We start from the raw sequence: 24855 nt of genomic DNA on the forward strand, positions 1-24855 counted from the left end.
CCACTATGGCCTTTGATACAATGGAATGGCCATACCTGTGGGCGGCCCTTACGAAGTTTGGCTTCGGGCCGGTGTTCATTAGCTGGGTCAAGCTTCTCTATGAGGAGCCTCTCGCTCAGGTTGTTGTTAATGGTAGGGTCTCGGATCCCTTTGTTCTTGGGAGAGGTACGCGACAAGGTTGCCCCCTGTCCCCGCTGCTTTTTGCTTTGGCTTTGGAACCCCTGGCCGCATGGTTGCAGTGGGAACCATCGCTCAAAGGTATCAGGTGGACCCCCGACTTTGAAGACCGCATATCATTAAATGCGGACGACATTCTCCTTTACCTCACTTCCCCTCGGAAATCGCTGGGGGTACTGTTTGATGTCCTCAGCTCCTTTGTTAAGAACTCTGGTCTGGTGATCAACTGGAGTAAGTCCTGTGTCTACTCGCTCACTGATAATACACCTCTCGTGCCGCGTAATTGCCCGATACAAATTTCACACTCCGGCTTCAAGTATTTGGGAATATATATCTCGCTTGACCCCGTAATTAGGTACCAGCGTAATTTGCTCCCCCCGCTTCTCCGGTTGAAAGCCGATGTGAAAGCTTGGTGTAGGCTGCCGCTGTCTCTTGTGGGCAGGGCAGCTCTATTCAAAATGATGTCCCTGACTAGATTTTTGTATGCACTTCAAAACACTCTTGACCCTGTGCCCACCAGCTATTTCCATGAGATCGAAAGCCTTTAGAAAAAGTTACTGTGGATCGGGCGACCCCATATTGCCCTGGCTAAGCTAACACTGCCTTGGTATGATGGAGGCATTGCGCTGCCTGACATCAGGCGTTACTACTGGGCCTCCCAACTAAGCGCGGTCAATCACGCAATGTATGGCTCGGTGTCCAACCCGGCCTTCGCCATGGACAAATGGTTGCTCCCGGGCGGGAACTATTACAGGGCACTATATTCCAAGCATTCGGATAGGACGTTAACGGGACCCACCAAAGTTGCGGTGCGGATCTGGTATAGTGCAAACACGGGCATGGGCTGGTCGGATATTGTCACTCGAGCGGCTCCACTATATGTCTCTGAGAAGTTAGGCAATTTATGGACCACCAAGGGCTTTGAGAAATGGGACCTCATCGGTATCAGCAAGGTGGGGGACCTTTGGATTAAGGATAGGGTAAAGACCTTCGATGAGTTAAAAACTGAATATGCGCTTAGCGATAGGGAATACTTTCGATACCTGCAGGTCCGGCACGCGATTGGCTCGGTCTTCCCGAACGGTACCCTCATTCCGGAATCCTCACCCCTGGAAGACAGAGTGCTCGACGGTCACGTCCCGGACAGTACCATCTCTCTCATATATAAGAAACTGATAAACGACCGGACAGACCTTCTTCTACAGCTGCGTGAGGCCTGGACCAGCGATGGACTGGAGCTAGATGATGAGGATTGGCTGGCAGCGATATCCTCTCCTAGGGAGGTGGCTATCCCGGCCCGTCTTCGACTGGTGCAACTTAAAATTTTACACCGCGTGTATGTGACAGGCCCCCGATTGTTACGTATGGGATATTCTGTGGATGGACTGTGTAAGCGTGGGTGTGGAATGATGGGTACCTTCCTCCATATTCTGCGGGAATGCCCCGAGGTAGTATCCTTTTGGAGCCGTGTACATGACGTCATGAAAGAGGTAACAGGAGTTTCGATGTTGCCTGAGGGCCGTAGGTGTCTGCTGAATGTGTGGGAACCCAACGACTATAACGTGGCTCAGACACAATGGGCCACTTTAGGAAATATGGTCACCAAACGAGACATTGCACAACTGTGGGGGTCCTCGAGGGCGCCCAGTCTGTCCGCCTGGTCAAAGAACATGGACTGGTGCATGTTTCGAGAAAAAACGGTGTATGTCGCACAAGGTAGACCCAAGAAGTGGGGGAGGATATGGAACCAGTTGAATCAGTATCGCGGAGAGATCTGTACTCCCCCTTTTGTAAATCCACCGGAGGTGCTGCAATCCCCTTAGCCTGATATTCCTTCTGTAGTCCTGATTTTGGTTGATACACTGATTGCTAGCTCTCTTCCCCCTTCCCCCCCCCTTTTTATAGCTTATAAGCTTCATCTGCTGCTACATAAGAATCTTTTAGGTGCGGTTCTCCCCCTCCCGGAGAGATCACTAGGTATATAATTCCTGTTTTGCCTAGTCAGTTATTTATATTTTTCTTTCCTATTTATTTTGTTGGTTTCCTTTTTATAAAACAAAAAAGAAAAAACCTTATTTCTCCTGTGTCTCAATATGCATAGATATGACATGTAAGCTTAATCGCCGCCGGCCCTGGCGGTTGTATGCTTGATACTGTATAATTATAACTGTCAATAAAGGTTTTAAAAAAAATAAAAAATAAATAAAATAAAAGAAACAAGACGAGGGAACAATAACAGATGGACACTTGGTGCTCTATAAATCCAGGTATAAAATGAAGCCACAGAAATGAGGAGTGCTGCTAGCTAATTTATTAATAATGGCGAAAAGCATATGAGCTTTGTTTTATTTGTAATGTGTTAAACTCTCTTATTCAATAAACCTGTTTTCAGAAGAAAAAAAAAAGAAAAAGAACATTTCAAAGTGTGCTGTAAAGAAACCCTGTACGATAACTAAAGGACCTACTCTAAATAGAACCCAGGAAGAGTTCCTCCGGAGAAGATCAAATAAGAAAATTAACTTCTCACAAAGAGTAGTTATGGAAACTCAGACGAGTTCCCTATAGCTGCAGTAGCAAATGTAAATAAAAGTGCGATCCTTACAGTAGCGTTGAGCACGAAAATCCAAAAGTCATCACCCCGGGGGAATAGCTAAAGAAATCGACTCTCTGCGAGAAGAATCTCAGGGCAAGGAGAGGTCCAGGGCAAAACCACCAGAATAATGGAAGTGGAAGTGAAGAGTGAGAAGTCCTAATGGAAAATCGCTGCTTACTACCTAGAAACACTCATTAATATAGATTCATACTTTTGTAACAATTCTGTAGGTGTCATTGTTGCTATCCAATGAAAATAGTTCATGAGATGATGTTGTCGGTCATACACTGCTTCTTCCGATTCCACAGTCTGTACCCTCGTTGGAATTAGTCAATACTATTGTTGTTGTGATTGTTACAGGAGGGAAGGTTCTCATGAGAACCCTCTTACCTAAGCTAAAGGATGCTCTATGAGCTCAATGCTTGAACAATAGATAGCCAGTAATATAACAGCATCGATCAATGTTATTCGAAAACATCAATCATAAAGTCTCCAAGTCATCATTTAGCATACACAGTTTTAGTGAACACTTTGTATTCTAACACATGATCTAATATGGGGTGAGAAACTAGATAAACACAGTGTTATAGTCAGCACATTTCTGTAAGATGTCACTAATGCTAAGCAGTTTTGCTAAATATCTTATTCATGCCACTGTGAGCAAGAGTCGAGTGGAAAGACTTTGGGCCTTGTTAATAGACACATTAAGAAATGGTTGCCTGGTCTTTGAAACACGCATTAATTTACATGTGCTTAGCTAATGTATTTTTCACAGTTTATTTACTAGGGTTCTTAACATTATGCATTTACTCTTTTTCCTACGAGTCATTTCCTAACATAAACATTTCTGCAACATTTAAAGCATTTTAAGTGCAATTTTAGAAAGGTGTTTTAAATTTGTGCTTATTTCTCCCAAAGTCCAAAGCAAACAGATTAACACTGTTGTAGAAGATCGCAAAAGGCGAAGGACTTTAATAAGGTAGATATGATTTTGAGTGTTAGTGAGCATATTTAGCATGATGATAGTGTTCTTAAAATTACAACAGAAAACAATGTCTTGAACAACATAAACAAGACATAAGACATATAAACAAAGAACCACAAGTAACAACATTTGTGATAGGGATTACCGAATTGCGATTTTCTGCGAATCGCAATTATTACAAATGTAAAAAATGCCAAGAGTTTCATGCAACGATTCGTAGGGGGTCGCAGATTTACCTACCTAATTATTATTAATGAGGTAGATCGCAATTTGCGACCCCCTAGGAATCTTTAATATCACATGGATGGTGGCCTGCTGGTGTCGGCAGACCAACATGTCCATGATTGCTTTTCAATAAAGTAATTTTTTTAAAATGCAGCCCGTTTTCCTTAAAGGAAAACGGGTTGCGTTTAAAAAAAAAGAAAGAAAAGTTTTCTTTTCATTTTTTAAGAGTAGGCAGTAATAGGTTTTTGCATACATTAACAAAGGCAAAGGGGTCCCTTGGGGATCCCTTGCCATTTGAGAATGGGTTACCACCTACCTGAAGTAGGTAGTAAAATGCAAACGTTTTGCGACCACATTTAGGTCACAAACCATTCCTACATACCGATGCGTATTAGGAAAGGACGCTCTATAATGTTAATTCTACTAATTATACCAATAGGCAGCTTGTGCCATTTTTTTAAAGACTTAGTCGTCTCCTTCAACAAGGCTTCATAATTTAATGAAAAAATTCTGTCTATTTGTGCTGTTATCTGACCCCCAAATAAGTAACCACTGAACAAACTCCCTGCATAGGAGCAGGAGATTTATAATTAAGAAGGACGTGGGTCTTATTGACATTTAACTTTTAGCCTGAGATTTAACCGAACTCACTAGCTACGTCTGTTATCACTTTTAGCGCTTCTCCTGTTTCTGATGAAAAGACCGCTATGTCATCTGCATATGCGATGACCTTGAGAGAGTTTGTTCCAGACATAAAAGCACGTATTTGGGGATTATTATGCAGAGCTTGGATAAATGTCTCTATGTTGAGAGCAAATAATAAAGGTGAGAGGGGGCACCCCTGACGAGTGCCACAGAGTACCAGAAAGATTGACGATTGCAGGCCTGAGTGTTAATTATGCACAAGGCTTATCGTGTAAAACTTGTATCTGCCTTTTAAATTGACCCTTAATCACAAAAGCTGAAAGTGTGGCCAAAAGAAATTTGCACCAGACTCGGTCGAACGCTTTCTCTGCGTCTAATAATATCATACAGAGTGAGGTGGATCTTATATCTGCCTCATCTGCCCACGGGCGTACGAGCGCTTTATAAATTGATTTTAACATAACATAACAAAGGCTGTCACTGCCATGCTAACATGAGCTGTTGTGTCCTTTCCCTGGATGAACCCATGCTGAGACCAAACTAGGCATTATTGGGGAAAGGCGATTTGCAAAAGTTTTTGCATAGATTTTTGCACCGGCGTTTGAGTGAAATTAGCTGATATGACCCACCCTCCTCGGCTGTTTTTTTTTTTTCAAGAAAAAAATTATTTTCTTCTTATTCCATGATTCAGGGGTTTTATCGCTAATTCCAACAACCTCTATTACCTGGCTAAGTGGCTCCAGCAAGACATCTTTAAAAGTTTTTTTAAATTCCTGGGGAATAGAATCTTCCCCTGCTGCCTTGCCTGATGGTAAGCAAAACACACAAGATGATGGACGGAATGTTGCACAATGGCAAAAAATTCACCCCCAGTCACAGATCTGGGTTTAATCCATTGTTGCCAGATGGTAAAGCACTAATTGCCATTTCTATCTCTTCACATGATATTCACTCCTCAAGGAGATCAGATGTCTCACTCCCTATATTTTTCAGAGAACTATTCTGGATAAAGCTGAGAATGTCTTCTTGCTTTGGTCGAATCGTTGGAGTATACAACGCTTGATAATACGAAACAAACTGTGCAAGTATCTGTTGTGGCCGCTCATACAAGATATCATTTGGCCCCTTAATTGCCTTTATATGAGACTTAGCCCTGCCGTCTGCAACTTTGAAAGCAAGAATCTTGCCAATTTTCTCCCCAAATTCGTATTGCGACAGATGATATTTGCTATAGCTTGACATACTTTTCTCCCTGAATTTATTCTTAAACTTTGATCTGAGATCTATTAAGACAGACCCCAGTTGTTCCAGATCATTGGCCCTCCACAAACCAGTCTCTGCATGCTGATCTTCTACCACGCGTATTGATAAGATAATCTCTTTAATTTCATTTCTTTGTTCCTTATTTTGCCGCCAGATATACTGTTGTGCATAGCCTCTAATAACAGCATTGCATATATCCCATATCACTATGAGAGAGGCACATCCTGCATTTTCCTTAAAAAAGGCTTCGAGTTGACCTCTGGTCCTAGCCACATACTCCTCATCTGATAATAGATACCCAGGAAACTAGAAAATTCCAGGTGCCTTGTTTTCATCAGGGATTTTAAGTGTTAAAAGGATAAGATTGTGATCTGAGCTAACGTTCGGGCATATTTCCATATCCATTGACCATAAAATATGAACTGTAGCCCAAGACATGTCTATTCGTGAATATGATTTGTGTGGAGCAGAATAGTAAGTATAACCTGCTATATTTGGGTATAATGTCCTAGACACATCCCTCATAGCCTGTAGCCGCCCTAATTCCTTGATTGCAGCCCTTGTCCTTCGCATTCTATGAAATGCTCCCCGCCTAAGTTTTTTAAATCTTTTTCGTTCTATTCCCTTTCGTGTTCTCAACTTATTTTTTAAGTGCTTAGACGGAACGTAAGTAGTTTTATATGGGGATATAAGAAAGCAAGGCGCGCGCTAGATCGGTTGAAACTTCCTTTCAGCCAAGGGTGTCTGGAGTTTCCAGACTTTAAAACATACTTCTGGTCAGCCTGTTTTATTAGTCTCCGTAGTCTTATCAATCCTGCCTGCACCATCGTTTGGCCATGAGTTTATGTTAGGGGGCGAGAGCAAGAAGTTTCTGTATAGAATCAACGACCCAAACTTCTTTAAAAGGGGTATAAATACATGGCGTGCTATTTTGCTTAGCAATAATATTACTCTATATCATGACATATTCCCGTTATGGCATAATCCCGGATTGCCAGAGATATTTCAGGATGCTGTGGGTAGTAAATGGGCAGTGGAGTTACAAGTTTGGGGGATTTGTATGACTACAGCTGCTTTGTCTCATTTGAGAGACTTCAGATTAAGCATAAATTGCCCGACTATATGCTGTTTAAATACTACCAGATTCAGGATTATTTTTTAAGAAACATAACTTTGGTAAACATAACTGATTCAGAGATATGGGATTTCCTGTATGCAGAAGAATCGAAAAGACTGATCAGTAGGGTGTACAAATGGTTAAGCAGCTACAGAATAGATGACTGTGGGAGATTAGATGATCGTTGGAGCAAGGTGCTGGGGGCGCCGGTAGCGGCTAGTATCATATCACAAGCTCTTAGCTCACTAGATAAGCCCATCTACTCTACTAACTTGCGACTGCAACATCGTATGTTATGTCTCTTGTACTCCTGAAGAATAGCTAAGTGGTCATCTGACAATACTACACCTAGTGATCGGCCAAAATACCCTAGATGTAACTTATACACCGGCTGACATAAAACATATGTTTGTAACATGTCTGGTACTGTCTATATTCTGGCAGAATTTTGGGACTGTCCTCCTTCAGAAGTTGGGGGTAGGAGCACCTTTGTCAATTAATGTAATCATGATGCGAAATAGTTCTGAGTGCCTTAAAAGCAATAGTTTGCTTGCTATTTTACGAGTCTCAGCAAGATTAACCATAGCTAGGGAGTGGATATCATCAAAACCCCCATCTGTTATGGATTGGTGGCTGTTAGTAAGGCAAACACACAATATGGAATAGGCGCTGGCTAAGGCAAGAGGTATCCGCTCAATAGCTAAATTTACGGCAATATGGGGGTCTTTGTTTTTGGTGGAATAAATGTTCTGCTTCCATGTGTGTAATTACTGAGTTAGGTAAAGTTATCTGTATATTCTTAATACTGTGTATATTATTTTGTATGTGTGCATTAACCTCTCAATGACAAATAAAAAAGAAAAAGTAAAAAATATTTTAAAAAGGAAAGGACGCCCTAAACACGCCCCTTCCTAATAGCGAATCGCTCACCCATTTTGCAATTCAGTAATAGGTTACCAAATCGCAAAATAGGATTCGGTACATTGAGAAAGCCTTTGTTCCGGTTTCACCCTTAAAAAAGGTACATACATGTGGCCCAAATGCTTTCCTTTCTTTTTCAGCAGGGTGTATGTTTGGTGTATATGGGAAAGATTTTGGGTGCATCGTAGAACTCCTCTCTCTACTACTGATTTTCTTCTTTTCTATTGTTGAAAAATCGTATTCTGCGTTTGGGGATTTGTTCGACATGTGTTCGACATGCTTATGAACTCTTGTGGTAAGCAGGTAAACCACCAAGATGCTTGATTTGGCTTGGATAAATGTTGAGCAAAAACATCTTAAAAGGACAGTGTGGAACAATGCAAAGTCTTCTAGAAACTGTGTTGTTTAAAAGGGATTGGCTAAAGTGAAAAAGGGCAGGCATATAATGGAAGGGTAATCTGAGTTTTCTTGAGCACATCAAGTTGTTTGCGTGGGAAAGTCAACGGTGTGGTTAGATGGTGGTGGAGTCTTAATAATTTGGCACAAGTCGGTAATCAAAGTGTCAACAAAGAAACAAGGGGAAATGTCTTGTGTGATCTCTATGATGGTGAGTTGAACATTAATATATTGAAGAGGACTGGACATGTCAACAATGATGGTTGTGGTTTGCAATTATCTGCAAGTTCCAGTGTCAATAACATTACATTTATGCAATCAGTACCCAGACACTTATGCTCTAAATGGCTCTTCATGGCTGAAGAAGAGACAACTACATGTTGTCACTCTTCATCTGGCATGCACCAGCATTACATTTGAGATCAGCTTCTCAACATCTACTCTGTATCCCTAGATAAAAAAACTCACAAGAGTAAGTTCGATCTTACTTACCAGTTCTAAGGCCTGAAATCCACTGCCTCTATCGATGAGGCCTCAAAGCATTTTTCTAAGGTTCCGTAAACAACTGAAAGCCTGCTTATTTGTCCTAATTCTGTAATAGCTAACTAGTCACGCGTTCCCTGTTTTTGTTGCTACTGCTGTTCAAGTGAACAGTACAAAAGCGGCTGGATACCTGTTGTTGAGGTTCATGTTGTGCTTCATTCATTCATTAATGGATTGTCATTGGAAGACGTATTCTAGGAAGTGATGTGGTCATTGGACCAAGAACTTGGTCAGGAGGCTACTGTGAAAAGTTCTTCTGTTATTCGAATATCATCTTCCAATCTCACACGTGTACAGAATGTTGGAAAAGCGAAATACTTAAATGATTTTGTTTGTAATTAAGTTGTATAAGATTTGTTTCCTGAGAGAGGTACGTCTAGAACTCCCACGGTTCTAACTGTGAATCTGGTTCTCCTGTGTCACTTAGAAGTGACAAATCATGACCATAGACATTAGCTTCTACATATGGGCCACACGGATATACCTCTAGGACTGTGCCAAGTGCACACCCTTTTCCTCCCGCAGGCACTGTCATTGTCAATTTTCACAACTTAACTCCTCAAATTCGAACAGGGGAAATTGTCCTAAGTCATCCTGACTGATATGCAAATGTGACAGACAGTGACTTTTTTTTAAGGCAGCAACATCTGTTTCAGGCTCCACACCTGCAGGGAATGCCTATATCTCTTCCATGAGAGATTCACATACAGTTGTATACACTGTAAACCCTCCTTGTGAAGCTACGACTTCCTCCAGCCAGTGACGGATTTTGAACCCTTTCTGAGCTGACTTTGTTTGAGCCAACATGAATTTCTCCTTAATTTTCCTCTGCTTCATGTCTAATTAATCACTGCTATATTTCGCATAAATGCAGAATCCAATCAAGTTATTTAGTTTGCCATCAGATGACATTTTGTGTAATGTGCAAACTAATTTTAGGTTTCAGCCCCAGACCAAACTATGATATAAAAATCCCCATACCTTTCTCTTCAGGATAGCCGCTCCCACTGGGCTGTTTGAAAACCTTCAATAACCTTTCAGAATATTCATGAGCGGTTTCTTCAGCTCCTGGGTTGTTCTTTTAATATTCAGCCAATCGATATCTTTTGGAGGAATCTTCCCTTTCAGAAAATGTATGACTGCCTCATCCTTATACATTTTAGTGTTGTTATTTAGTCTTTTTGTTTTATAGGAAAGGAATTGTGCTGTTGTAGGTCTAGTGCTTTGAGTGCCACCTAATGAACTTACCTTATGGTTCGGTTCCTCTTGCCTGAGCCAGCTTGTGGACCTAGACAGAAGGAGCTGGAATGTTGGGTTTGACACTGTTGGGGAGACTAACAGCTGCTGGAGTCAAATGCAGCTGCGAGATTGGGCCTCCCAGTGAATCACCTACTTACCTGCAATACTGCTTCTACTTTGGACAATTCATTTGTTCATTGGCACATACTCCACCAGCGTTTATTTGCACAATAAGAAAGTCATTGTTTGCATTTATTTTTTTAAGATATGTCTACAGCTCTTACCCCATATTAGTCCCCAATATATATAACATTTGCAGGGCCATCTATGTGTGGTACGTTAACATGAGGGATATTCTTTACTTTCTCTTGCACTTTATGCTACTGAAGGGAAAGTGTTTTGCTACATCCAATATACAGCTAGAGGCTGTCAGTGGTGTTTGATTTTTGGCTGACGTGTGGCTGTGAGACCTGTGGAAACAACTGTAGGTCATGAACATTTTACATTGATACTGCAATTTTAGGATGTCACACTTGTGGTTTGAGCTTTCCTGAACTAACCATGTATTGTTTTAGGAGACCAATTATATGTTTGATAAAAATGTGGCGTAGTAAGTGAAACATTCTTATGTGTATGTTTTTTGTAGTGCACTTTGTCTGTATCAAAAATCATGTTGGGCTATACCGAACCAGTGTTCTTTGACGTTTACCTTTCCTACCAACGAGGCACTGGACAGCAGGATCTCTGGGCTGTGCCAGTGCTGAACTTAAATCTTCAATACAACGACTTGTTCATCAACCAAGGTGAGATTTTTAAAACAAGTGTTTTAATTAAGCATTTATATACCTAAAGTTGTATTTGCCTTGTATTATTTCAAAGTCTGATATGAACAAGTGTGTCTCAGTCTTACAAGATTGTTACCTGTCAAAGTAGGCTCAATTGAGGAGGTATGCAGCTTTAGAATGTTTTCCTTACTGAGGCTAGTATGGTAGCTTTCTCTGCATAAAGGATTTAACCCAACCCGTTCTTGTTTCCTATAACTCCAGTTTGGTTTACATTTAAAAAATAATTTGCAAGGAGGACATATGGTTTTAAAGAATATCATGTTTGGACTTTATGGAACCAATCTTTTTATTAGTATTAAGAGACAAACCTGAGGCAATACACAGCTGTGTGCCTACAACCACATTGGCTTGCAGCGTCTGGTTTATGAGCGAGTCAAATTTACACAGCTTCAATGCCTACAACCCAAGGGCTGGCAGCGGTGACTGGATTGTCTGAACAACCTATCTACAATTAGAAAAAATCTACACTAATAGCAGCACATGAATGAATGAAAGAAAAAGAAAAAACCCCACCCTGCCACCCCTAAAAGGAAAAGAAAGGGGTCCTGCACCGGTCGTGGATTAACTCGCATTGATGCCGTCCATCATGAACTATCAGACTTCATTAAGATCTGCCCCAATGTATGCGGGACGTCGTCGCCTCTTTTAACTTAGGGATCAGATACAATATTTGGAGCTATTTGGGGCCTGTTACCTCCCTGAGTTCTTTTGATAGTAGCTGGATGAAAGGGGCACAGAATTCTGCATAGGCCTCACCCTTGTGGTCTTGAACTAGTGAGACGCGTTCCATGGCGAGAATCAGCTAAAGTTCATGCAGCCAGTCCGTGTGGTCAGGGACATTTGTGGAGCCCCATTGCGCAAGGATTGTTTGACGTGCTGCTAACAATGCCAGAGCCATCTGCCTACCCCTCAGTGAGCGAAGGGGAAATGTCAGCACGTTTGATAGCCCAAATAGTTTGTATGCCAGGAAGCGTGGGATCTCTGTATCAAAGGCTTTGTCAATGTCGTTTAGCAACCCCTCCCAGAAGTGCCCCAGCTTTGGACAGTGCCAGAGTAAGTGCACCAAAGAGCCTGAAAGGCCAACATTTCTCAGTGTAATTTTTGTCCCAGCTATGAATGCGGGCCGGTGTGAGATACCAATAGGATTTAACTTTGTATGCTGGTTGGGCCCCTGCGGTGTTATAGGCCGTGTGGTGCGCCCTGTAGTGGATGTTCTCCCATTCTTTGTCCGACAGGGCCCTCCCCAGCCCCTTCTCCCAGCGTAGTTGACCCTTTGTACGCCCTCTCTTCTGCCCCGGTCCTAGCATAGTGTACAGTTCAGAGATCAGGTGCTTATCACCTTTTTTGCACATTAGCCATTTTTTTAAAGGAGTGAGCAGCCGAGAGGCCTTTGCTAGGTAGGTCGGGGTAGTGAACCAGTGCCTAAGTTGCCGGTAGTGGAAATCATCAGACTCTGGCAGATCATAATCCAATCTCAGTTGTTCATATGGAAGTATGCCGTCTGCATCGAACAGCATTTTTACACCCCGCTTCTCTCCATCTCTGAAAGACCTCAGATTTGCAACCTGGTATAAAGTCCGTGTTGTCCACTATTGGGGACATCGGGGAGGGGAATGTTGTCAGGCCTCTTTTAAGTCCACCACATCCCATACTTTTAGCGCGCCACAGTAACTGGGGAAGAGTAGAGACCCCAGGCCCTTAGTTTACGTGGGAGCCAAGCATCCCTCCATATATTTGCTCCAGCTACTGCCTGATCCATAAAGGTCCAGTGTTTTTCAGAGAGCGGACGAGTCCACTCCATAATATACCGGAGGTGGGAACCTTGAAGATATCTATGCACTAACATCAGGCCCACTCCTCCGTCTTGCTTAGGCTGTGTCATTTGGGATATGTGTTATCGCACCTTCTTCCCTCCTCAGACAAATTTGTTGATGACTAATTGTACAGCGCGCATAGCTTTCGGAGGGGGGACTAGGGGTAGAGTCTGGAAAAGATATAGAATCTGCGGTAAAACCGTCATCTTTGCCGCTGCTATACGCCCAAGCTAGGCCAGTTTTAGTCTCGACCACCAGTTCAGGGCACTGGCAGTTTGTTCCACCAGAGCCGAGTAGTTCAACCCCAGTGTTTTCGACAGCGTTAGAGCCAGAAGGATGCCCAGGTAAGTTATTAGTTGCTTGGCCCATTGCAGAGGGAATCTCTCTCTTAAGATATCTTCAGGTGCCTGGTGGTGGAAAGGTTAAGAACCTGTGACTTGCTTAGGTTTACTTTAAATTCTGAGACTCTCCCGAAGGCCTCCAACTCTGCTAAGAGGGCGGGCAGAGAGGGGAGTGGTTGAGAGAGTGAAATAATTATGTAGTCCACATAAATGCTAATCTTATGGATATCTCCGCCAAATCATAGCCCCTGTATCTGCGGGTGGTCTTGAACCTGTTGTACAAGGGGCTCCATGTACAGCGTGAAGAGGAGGGGAAAAAGCGGGGCACCCCTGCCTCGTGTCCCTTGCTATTGGGAAGGGTTCAGAGGACGCCCCATTCACTCTGATGAATACTCGAGGGGCCTCATAGATACATCAAACCCATTTTATCTCCAAGGCAACGAAGTGTGTCAAACAGGTAGCTCCACCGTACTCTGTTGAACGCTTTTTATGTACACTATCCATAAGGTGTGGGAGTCGCTACGTATTATCTCCCCCTGGCGAGTGGGGATGAACCCTGCTTGGTCGGGGTCGATCAAGCACACCATCAGCGGGTTTAGACAGGCCGCCAATATTCCAGCGAAGAGTTTTGCATCCAAGTTAAGGATTGATATTGGGCGGTAGGACCCGCATACCCTGGGATCTTTGTGAGGTTTGAGGATTACTGAGATCGCCGCTTCTGCCATGGAGTCAGTGACTGCCGCGCACTCCAAAAAGGATTTGTAAAGTTGCGTCAGCAGAGGCGCCAACTCCACGCAGAAAGTTTTATAGAACAGAGCGGGATACCCTTCAGGCCAGGGGCTTTGTTCAGTTTCAGCCTAGCAATGGCTGACAACTTGTTCTAGATGTATGGGCTTGTCGAGTTGGCTCACCAGATCCCCAGGAGGCGTGTGAATTTGCTTGCCTCCAGGTTTCACGCAGGCATTTTGCTACTATGGGTCCTCCTCGGTATATAGCGACTGGTAGAACTGCCCAAAGGTTTCCACTATCTGAGAGTCTGAGTGCACTTCCTCGCCCGAGGGCTTCTTAATCGATGGTATAGCTGCCGCCAGAGTTTTAGCTGTAAGCCTCTGAGCAAGCAACCTCCCACATTTGTTGCTACTCATGTAGAACTTGTGACATTTGCGAAGTAGGGCGTACTCTGCCCTATCCAGGTCTAGACTTTTTAAGAGGATCCATTTCTCCTCCCGTTCTCTCCATACCCTAGGCGCTCCTGTGCGTTTATGTATAGTCTCCCGCTCTCTCCCCTCCTGTTCTATGTTCTGTCGCGTTTCCCAGCGCTTTCTATTGTCAGCGGATGATACAGCCATAAATTCCCGCCTTGTTACTAATTTCAGGGTCTCTCAAATCGCCGCCAGCGAAGTGTCCTCCCTATTATTGTGTTATATGTATTGTACCATTTTTGCGCGTATCTCCTTCACCATATTCAGTGATTGCAGCAGGCCCTCCCGTAGGCGCCATCTCATATATTTGTGGCTGGCCTCAGCTGGTTGAATGGTGACTGTGATCATTGCATGGTCTGACCGGGATTGTGGCTCTATAGTTGCCTCCCGCACCCTAGGCAGAAGTGCTGTGGAGGCCAGGAAGTGCTCTAGGTGCGCGTAAGATTTGTGTGCAGCTGAGTAGTGTGTGTAGTCCTGTGTCTCTGGGTGGTGGTGGCGCCAAACATCATTCAACCCATTATCTTCGAACTATTCTTTACCCTCTGGAGAGTGTGCCCCTATCTGTGCAGACCTCTGGCAGGAGCGATCATTGGCATTAACTATCACTAAGTTGAAGTCTCCTGCCACCAGAATGGCTGTTTCTGGAGATGCTAACTCTTCTGAGAGGGTCCTATTAACAAAGTGTACTTGATGGGTGTTTGGCGTGTAGATGTTGATTAAGGTGAAGAGATTGGGGGGACCCAATCGAATTCTAAGTGTGAGAACCCCCCCCTTTCAACTCATATAGAGTTGAAAGGACCTTCCCCTCGAATTTTGCTCCAAACAGGATAGCTACTACATTTTTCTTGCGGCGTTCGAGAACCAATATTGGTGTGAGAATCGGCGTGTACGCATATGGCTGTGTCTCTAGATAATAGGTGGGTTTCTTGCAACATGCAAATGTCATCATACGCATTCTCCAGAAAGGAGAGGGTGGCAGAGTGTTTTACTGGGTGATTGAGGCATATAACCTTTAGTTCCTTACCCATGGGGTTCAACTGATGTTGAGTGAAATAGGGGGGAGTATTCCTAATAGGATGGGTGAAGTGGGGTGGGCCTGAGAGAGTGCAGCAATGCCTTCACAAAACTGACATCCCTATGACCGGTGCAGGTTACACACAAAAAAATAAACCCCAAGCAAGGAAACATTATAAGCTCTAAAGCAAAATTCCTTGGAGACAAAAGTTTGTCTAGGTAGAACTGGTTAAGTGGGCAAAGCCCAAGGCAGTCCTTCCAAGGGAGGTGAGGGCAGTCTCTGACTCCGCCTCAAGGTTCTGCTCATCGTGTGTTCTCTGTGCATTAAACTGGGGGACGACTGGACTGGGCTAGCGGCCAGTGAAAAAATTACTGCCTCTCGTTCGTTTACTAAAGTTGCAGTGTCCAGTTTCCCAACTTTGATCTCTCTAGGGATTTGCATTACACCTCCGGGGACACAGGCTTCACAATTCCCAGGACTTCCCTGGCCTCCAGAAGTGAGTGTATCTTCCGCAGTTTGCCCTCATAGCGGAAGATGATGCGAAAAGGATGTTTTCAGGCATATGCAATTCCTTTATCTTTCAGGTGCAGCGTAATTGAGCGAAATCGACGTAGCTTGACTAGGGTGGTAGCCGGCAGATCTTAAATGTTGGAGAGTGACTGTGGAATTGCAAGGGGTGTGCATCTCTCGCCTTCTTAATAATCAGTTCCTTCAGCTGAAAGCTGTGCACACACACCAAGATGTCCAGTGGTGGAGCCTTGGCATTTCCCTGCAACCCTACCCGGTGGGCCCTGTCAATCTGGATATTGGCCTAGTGGTCATCGCTCCACTCCTGTCGAAAGAGGGCCGGAACAAAGTCCCTAATGTCCTCTCCCTCTGCGTTTGATTTCACATCTCTGATGCGCACATTGTTGCGGCGGGAGTGGTTTTCCAAGTCTTCCGCGTGGCCCTGTAGGTCAATATGCTGCTCCTTGAGCCGGAGGATTTCCTGCTGCTTTATTTCCAGTTCTTTGTCCCTTTCGGTTTCGTGTTCTTCAAGAGTCTCTACACGGTCGCCTATTTCCTCAACATCGCATTTTATTTTGGCTGACATTTGCCCCTTGAGTTCTTGTAGGACTTCACGCAAGGATATAAATAGCACAGTCATGAAGGCTTTCATGGCTGGGGCATCAGCTCCTTACTTTCCTCCTCTGCATGCCCTCTTTATCTAGGCCTACATTCCCGGTGGCTTCCTGCGTAAACTGCTTCAGGAGCATCTTTTTCATAGACCGCTCTTTTTTCAGCCAGGCACTCGTCATTGTTCCCGCTACAGCTCAGCTTGTGCGTAGCAGGCTTTAAGCCACCGTGCCTCAAGAGCTGTTGATTCCCTTGCTCTCGTCTAGGCCCTGATGGCCTGCTGTGCGGTTTCTCTCCATATGCGTGACCGGGTGTGCGCCCTCCTGGACCCTGCACTTCTTGAAGAGTTGGCACTACTCAGGGGTGACCCAGAGGAATGCTGCCCCTGCTCACCAGCGCATTGATCCTGTGCTACTTAGAGAAGGGCCCCCCGCTGGTGAGTGGCCCTGATAACTTCTGGAGGAGGGACCGGGCCGCGACGTCAGGCGGGCTGTGCAGTCTGCGTACACCACACAATTCTGCGTGCTAGTGCCGTCTATGGGGGTCTCCTCGGCTGGCCCTCTTTACCGGTAGATGGTGTGTCTCCTCCCTGACCCAGTGAGCTTGGGCCTCAGCCGGATCAGCGTGCAGAGGGCCCCCGCTTTGGCTATGCACTGCTGCTCTGCCTTCGGGGGCCTGATCTCCTCCCCCACCTCCAAATGTGCTGTAGACTGTCCAAAAGATCTCAATTCCAAGGGGGCCAAGGCCCTAGGGGTACTACTTGGATTCCCCCGCGCTTCTTACAGTCACCGCCTGATCACTCGCTTACCCAGTGAGGCTGGCACTGGGGTTGTGCTGGTGGTGCTGCCCTGTGCTCCTTGTGGCTATGCTACCTGCAGCCACGAGTTCGTGCCTTGCAGGAGCTTGAGTTCCTCTGCGCAGAAGGGCCACTGCCAGTTCCCGTCATCTGTGCTTAACCGCAAGATTAGGAGCGTCTCTCGGGCACTGCAAGGGAGCTCCTCTACTCGCTCCCTGGTCTCCTGCTCGGCAGGTGCCGAGGGCCTCCCTCAGAGATATACACAGTTCAGGGCTGCGCGCAGGCTTGAGGGCCACAGCTCCTCATCCTCTGCCAGGCTGGCTTCAGCAACCAGACGCTGTGGCCTCCCTTTCTCCGTCAGTTGACCGGCATCCAGCTCCGACGGCATTCGCCACGGGCCACCGTTTGCTCTCGAACACTTCGTACCCTGCGGGATTGGACCCAGCACAGGGGGGGTCGGGGGTCGCTTTCGATAGCCACCTCGGCCGAGACAATCATACTGAAGTCTACTGCCCACTCTTCCCTCCAGGTAGGCCGCAGCTCGCTCTCCCCATACGAGGTACACTACGCTGGATCGCGGAGCTCTCTGCACCCCCAGGGGGTCTGATTGTGTTCCAGGGTCCAGTCTTCGCCCCTCCGACTTGTGGCTAAGGCGTAACAGAGGCGAAAACAATGCGATTGTTTGGCAGAGCCGGAGATACCAATAAACTCCTCTTATCCGGCCGCCATCTTGGCCACACCCCAAGGTTTGGATTTAAATTCTGAATACCAAGTGCTGCTTTTTTGATCCAAAATATATTACATGTTGATAGGTCGTTCTTGCCATAATTTAATGGCTAGGATAGATTCACCAACCAGACTAAGAACTTGTATGTGAACTAGAACCTTGTATTTTCAATTCAGCAACTGTGTACTGTAGCGCTGATCATTGCTCAAACTTGATTTTTTTGCTATTTTTTTTTCTTTTCTTCAGTGCAGGTGATCTTTGCCACAACTTTCTGGTTTCAAGGCATGCATGAAGTGACTCAAGCAGTTCGTACAAGCTGGCTAGTATCTTTCTGCATCGGTGTTCTCTATGAACAGCCACCCAAACCACGTTTGCTTTTTGTGCATGTATCAGGATGAGCTATTAAAAAAAAAAAAACAGTAGGCTTTCTGAAAAGTAGAGGCGATCTTTCACCCTCTGTGGTCTCTGACCATTTGCGCCACAGCTTGATAGTCTATGCTTGATAACCCATGCTTCCCTCCCCAGGAATTGAGCCCCAGTCGCACTTCGTGTCAGAAGGAGGAATATTACTATCGAATAAAAAGGATACTTTGGCATCCATCTATCCATTGCCTGTGCTAGCCTCCTTTACTAGTTCAATAGGCTTGTTATACTGGTTTCTGAAATTCCCAGACTCCAAAGTCTGTCAGCACACAGCCTTCTCTTCTACATAAGATCCTGGAAACTGCAGATAGTGGTGAAATGTTTTAGTGTTGAGTTGCCCAGCACCCATTGACCAGTCCTCTTCCAGGAATGGGTGACTTTATGAATGATATGTACTAGTACTCAGAACACTCTGACCACCCGCCAGACCTCAAGACTAATCCAGAGATGCAGGCAGTATCTGAGGAAGCAGTAAGTGTCCAAATTGCTGCCCATTGAGTTACATATGTCATTGCTCCCCCACACTGTGAAGGCATTTGCTTCACATGACGCTTGAAGTCATTCACCAGGTAATAGGATTGTGTAAGAAGCCCCTCACCCAGGTTGCAGTTCCTACAAATCTGGACAAGCAAAAGCTACTGAAAACAAGTTCCATCTACTTTCTAATGGTGATGGTGATCTTGCTGAGACAAGCTAATCCCAGTGGATTCATGGCAAGGTGAGGTCTACAACAGTGCACAGTTCCCATTGGTATTTTGCTTTCCTGTCTGCATATATCCGAGAGGTTTTAAATGCATTCTTAATCTTGGCAGGAGAGTGACAACATTATAAACAGTTCAGGGCCAGTGACTACACTGACATGATCATGAACGGTGGCTTTTTCATGTATCCGCAGTAGGTCTGAAGTCTTCAGATTCACAACAGAAGCCCAGCGTTAGAAATTAGGTTATTGGTTGAGGAGGGGTGAAGCCCTTCTCAAACAACAGCCACAATCCTGGTCAGGGTAAACCACAATAAGTTACTAAATTAACCTGTGCTTAACCTCCTGGCAGCTTGGCACAAAAGCAGTCAGGCTTAATTTAGAGGCAATATGTAAAGTATTTATGCACATGGAAATGTAGGAGGAAAGTTGTTACCCGCTCAACACTGGGGTAAACAGTTCAGTCTCCGCGATCCTATTTTTCGCTCAGACTTGATCTTGAGAGTTATGATTTCTTGATGAAAATACAGAAAAACAACCGTTCCTTTCAAGTGTACACATTGTAAATATATTTTGAATATTTGGTAAGACTGGATCATAATATTTGTAAAGGAAACTTTGTTTAGGTTTCTAATGACAAAACATGTTTAGATAATCAGTGCTCATCAAGTTTCGTTGTTTACTTTTTACCTTTTACATAATCCAGATCTGAAAAGTATATTGGTCCAGCTTGATCAGCAAAGTATTTTTTAGGGAGTAAATACATTTCAGTGCTTCCATATGTAGCATGGTATAATGAATAGCTGATCATTTGCTTTGTGATGTGTTTTTTTCTACTAAGGGAGTAATATTAACAATTGGCTATTGACCCGCCGAATATTGTTGGTAGACACTTTAAGTGGCCGTGAAAATGACTTAGGAAACCAGCCAAGAGTAATACGCATTGCAACTGGAATAACCATAAGGTAAGACTTTGTAAAGTGTAGTATAGTCATTTTTTTCATATTCAGATACTTTTATTTGTGATCATTACCTTTTAAAGAATATAATCTGTTGCATTTAGAACATTCCTGTACCTTAGAAGAAAAGACTACATTTTATAATTTGATGTAGGTATATGTGCTTCCCAGAATTGTACAGCATATTATTTATCATCTTTCATTATTATGCTTACTTCCCAGATCGTCACATAACACCCAAAATTATGTCCTCTGACAGCCACCCATCCACTTACCTCTACCAAATAAGTCCTTTTTTCTAAAATTTCTTGAGCAGTTGCATTCTTGTTTCTGTAGTAGGGGATCTCTGTGTATAGTCATAATCTAGTGAATAGTCCCGCCCATGTGCGTGGACCCCGGCAATCAAAAATAATCTCTTAAATTGTCAAATCATGGAGAAACTGCAAAGACACTTAAGAGAGAATTTAAAGGCAAATAATGCAGCCTATATCCACAGGCTACACTGTCCAGTACTTCAACTAGAAATCCCACCAAACAACACCACACACAACACAGCCTGCCCAGTTTCTACCATAGAGAAACTTGCCTCTACCAGTAAAAGACTCTGGAATGATAGAGAGGAAGGCATGGACAGACAAGTCCCATAGGCTGCCAATATGTGGCTTAAATAGGATACTGTGCCTTTAAAAGAACTTTCCAGAACTTCCTCCCAGTATCCCAGAATGCACAGCAGGTCCCTTTACTTTCAGTTCTTTTTTCCGGCTCCTGCTAACAGGACCCTGGTATTGAGCTCTCCCTTTTTTCAAGGGTTTATTGATTTTTTTGTGCACTTTGTGATTTAAAAGTGTTTCAGTTTTTGTCTTGGTGCTTTCCCTTCTCTCCTGTGTGTTTGTTCAGGTGTTTTAGGGCTCTAAAATGCCTGCTCTTTTTGACAAATGCTCTGTCTGTGGGAGGAAGAAGGCCAAAACTGATCCACACGAGGTCTGCATCATCTGCCTTCCTGAAGCACATGTACCTGAAGAGTGTGACATCTGCAAGAACCTTTCTGCAAGAACTCTGAGGGAAAGGCTGAAGATTAGGCTTCAAGGCCTGGAGGACAGACCCAGGCAGGCTGCAGGTGGGTCTGGGCAGACCGGGAAGGCGCCCTCTGCCTCTGCTGAGGCCTCTGGGGGGCTCCCCAGAGGCAGGAAGACCAGCAAATGGTCCCGGTCGTCGGCGTCGATTGCATCGGCGACGTCGAGAGGGATGACGACGGTGTGTTCCCCATCTCCCCGGGGCTCCGGGTCGAGACGGCATGAGGATTCGACGTCGAAGGGCCTGGAGAGGCCGCCGTTGAGACCACCGTCGACTGCATCTTCATCGTCGACGTCAGCGTCGGATTATCGATGTCGAAGAAGGAGCGACAGGCGTCGGCGCTCGCCGTCGAGGCGACACCGCCTGTCGCCGTCGAGACGACGATCGGCGTGGAGGGGATCCTCGACGTCGAGGACCTCGAGAAGGAGAGATCGGCGTCTAGGAGTCGCTCCAATTCTCCTAAACAGCGCAGGAGGAGTTCTGGCGCCAGAAGTCAGGCTGGATCTAGTGGAGGGCGCAGGAGAAAGCGATCGCCTGCTGAAGGGGCTGGGTCGCAGTCCCTTCCCCGAAGAAGTCACTGAGGCTCGGTGTACTCGGTGGTATATACACCACCTCGGCCTAAGTCGCCCCCTCCTCCTGTACCTAAGGAGGACCCTCCCACCAACCCTCCGCTTCCACCAGGACGACCACTTCCACCGCATGGGCCCGCCCCTCGGTCGGAGATACCCCCTGTCCCTCCGCCAAGGTCGGCGTCACTGCCTCCTCTTCCTACACCACCTAATGGGACTCCTAGACCAAGGCCCCAGGAGGAACCGCGGAAGACGCCCCCACGGAAACCTGTGGAGCGTCCACGTGCCGGGAGATCACACTCTCGCTCCAGGAGGAAGGTGCGATCGCGCCACAGGTCGTCCACGCGGTCGAGACACCGCCATAGGAGGCACAGATCTCGCTCTCGCACGAGGTCCTCAGGGACCGGGGACTACTATCCGACTTTGTCAGGATCACCGGACATGAGGGTGTCGCCGGTTGATGACCTGGTGGCGTTCCATTATGTCCTTTTGAGAGGCGCTGCCGAATTGGGCATATCCTTGACGGTGCCCACGCCTAAGACATCAGTCATTTTTGAGACACTGCACCAGAAACACCTGTTTCGTCCACTACTACCTCTGGTGCCGGGCCTGGAGGAACCGGCCATGGACCTTTTCCTCACCCCTGCGGTGACTAAGGCGGCCCCATCAAGATTGCAGAAAAAATCCCGGGCTCCCGATTCGGACCCGGCTTTTCTAAGGGTGGAACCTCCTCCGGATTCTGTGATTGTGACGGCGGCCCGCAAACAACATGCCACCACCCCGTCATCCACGGTCCCCCCTGACAAAGAGTCTAGATGGATGGATTCAGCTGGAAGGAAAGTATGTGGAACATCGGCGACCTCTATGAAGGCTGCGAGTGCCACGGCTTTGTTGGGGCGCTACGACCGCGCCCTCTGGGACTCCCTCCAGCAGTTTGCGGAACACTTGCCTCGCGAGAAGCGGGAAGACTTCCACGAAGTGCTAAATGATGGGATGATGGGATGCTGGTAGCGAATCAAATTATCGGCGCTGTGGCAGATTCATCCCTCTTAGCGGCACATGGCTTTTGCCATGGGATTAACCAGCGACGTCACGCCTGGCTCCGCCTTACGTCACTGAAACCAGACGCACAGCATAGGGTAGCCAACCTTCCATTCTCTGGCAAAACCCTATTTGGGAAACATGCGGATGACGAAATGGCCCGCATGAAGGAGGTGGCCGAAACACTCAAAGCTGTGGGTCTAGAGGAGCCCAAAGAAGCAAAGAAATCGTACCGCCCATTCCAACGGCGGTTCGGTGGGCAGGGCAGAGGACGTGGCCAAGCTTCGGGACAGTCGCAGCAACATCAACAGTTCCGTAAGCCGTTCCAGAAACGCCCGAAGGGCAGAGGTGGCCAACAGTCGGCTCCAGCGACCAAAGGCCTGGCCGGGTCTAGGCCCTGAGCACTTACTTCCCCCGGATCTGTTACCCACTCCGGTAGGGGGAAGCATTCAATTTTTTCTGGCAGAGTGGAGAAAAATTACTCAGGACAAGTGGGTGCTGAATATTGTTTGCAATGGATACAGTCTTCGGTTCACCAGCTCGCCTCCAGCAATTCCACCGGTCAGCTCGCAGTTTCAGCTGCGCGAGCTTCAGGCGGAGGCAGATATCCTGTTAAGGAAAAGGGCGATAGAAGACGTACCTCTGTCTCAGAGAGGAAGAGGTCTGTACTCCCGGTTCTTCCTGGTTCGCAAGAAGGACAAGAACGAGTTCAGGCCCATTCTGGACTTGCGACAGGCAAACAGATGGATTTGCAGGGAAAGGTTTTGTATGCTGTTGTTGCATCAGATTTATCCTCAGTTGCAACAGGGAGACTGGCTATGTGCTATAGACCTACAGGATGCGTACTTCCATGTGCCCATTGCACACAAACACAGGAAGTTCCTGCGGTTCCAAGTCGGCGCCAATCATTATCAATACACAGTACTCCCATTCGGACTAAAGTCTGCGCCGAGAGCGTTCTCGAAGTGCATGGCGGTGGTAGCAGCACACCGGAGGAAGAACAAGGTGTTCGTCTACCCGTACCTGGACGATTGGTTGATCAAGGCATCCTCCTTCTCGGAAGCTCGAGCACACTTCCAAAGACGTGCGTTCTTCAGAACAAGCTGGGGTTGCACATCAACATGTCCAAGTCTGTCCCGACTCCGGTCCAATGCATACAGTACTTGGGAGCCTCCATCAATACGCTGTCAGCAAGTGTGTCTCCTTCAGAAGAGCGACGATTATCACTCCTTCGGAAGGCTCAGGCTCTTATGACCACTCCATCTACAACAGTGAGGACGGTGTCTTCTCTACTGGGATCGATGGCCTCTTGTATCTTCCCGACGCCACACGCACGGCTGCACATGAGACCGCTGCAGGAGTGCTTGGAAGACCAGTGGGATCAGAGGAGGGGATCTTAGGACGATGAGATGTGTCTGTCTCTGCATGCTCTTCAGTCTCTGAAGTGGTGGTGTTCAGCGGAGAATCTCCTCAGAGGGGTTCACTTCCACAAGTACATTCCCACGCAGACTATCGTGACGGATGCTTCTCTCCAGGGCTCTGGAGCACACTCTGGAAACCTACAGATTCAAGGAACGTGGTCCCCGATGGAGGCCACCTATCACATCAATTTCCTGGAACTCAGAGCTGTTCACTTGGCACTGAAGGCCTTTCATCCGTCCTTCCAGACCAACTCTCTGCTTGTACAGACGGACAATACAAAAACAATGTATTACCTCAACAAGCAGGGGGGCTCGAGATCACGCACCCTGTCGCAGGAAGTGCAGGCGATCTGGCACTGGCTTCTGGCCAGAGGACTGACGATAACGGCCACCCATCTGCCAGGTGTGCAGAATGTTCAGGTGGACGCACTGAGCAGACTGATTCAGGAAAATCACGAATGGGTCATAAACGACGAAGTACTAGGAGACGTCTTCGCAATGTGGGGGACTCCAAACGTAGATCTGTTCGCCACCGCCGAAAACAGCAAATGCCGAGACTTTTCCTCCAGGTACTAACAGCAGGGGACGCTGGGGAATGCGCTATGGATCAACTGGTCGAACAGCTTTCTGTATGCTTTTCCACCCATTCCCCTGATTCAGGCGGTACTCATCAAGCTGGCCCGGTCCAGGGCTCGGATGATTCTCATT

At 46.2% G+C, this 24855-nt stretch overlaps 1 protein-coding gene across 2 annotated transcripts in view; it reads left to right on the forward strand.

The window, feature by feature from the left end:
* The window catches only part of TMEM67 (transmembrane protein 67), a 1133211-nt gene that overhangs the window by 460541 nt on the left and 647815 nt on the right, over positions 1–24855 (forward strand). For both annotated transcript variants that reach the window (XM_086965990.1, XM_086965991.1), the window contains exons 12-13: positions 10751–10907; positions 19925–20048. In XM_086965990.1, the coding sequence (XP_086822116.1) occupies positions 10751–10907; positions 19925–20048 (281 nt within the window). The remainder of the gene's footprint in view (positions 1–10750; positions 10908–19924; positions 20049–24855) is intronic.

This window comes from Lissotriton vulgaris, chromosome 4_1 (genome assembly GCF_964263255.1).
Source record: "Lissotriton vulgaris chromosome 4_1, aLisVul1.2, whole genome shotgun sequence".
NCBI classification, from domain to species: Eukaryota; Metazoa; Chordata; class Amphibia; order Caudata; family Salamandridae; genus Lissotriton; species Lissotriton vulgaris.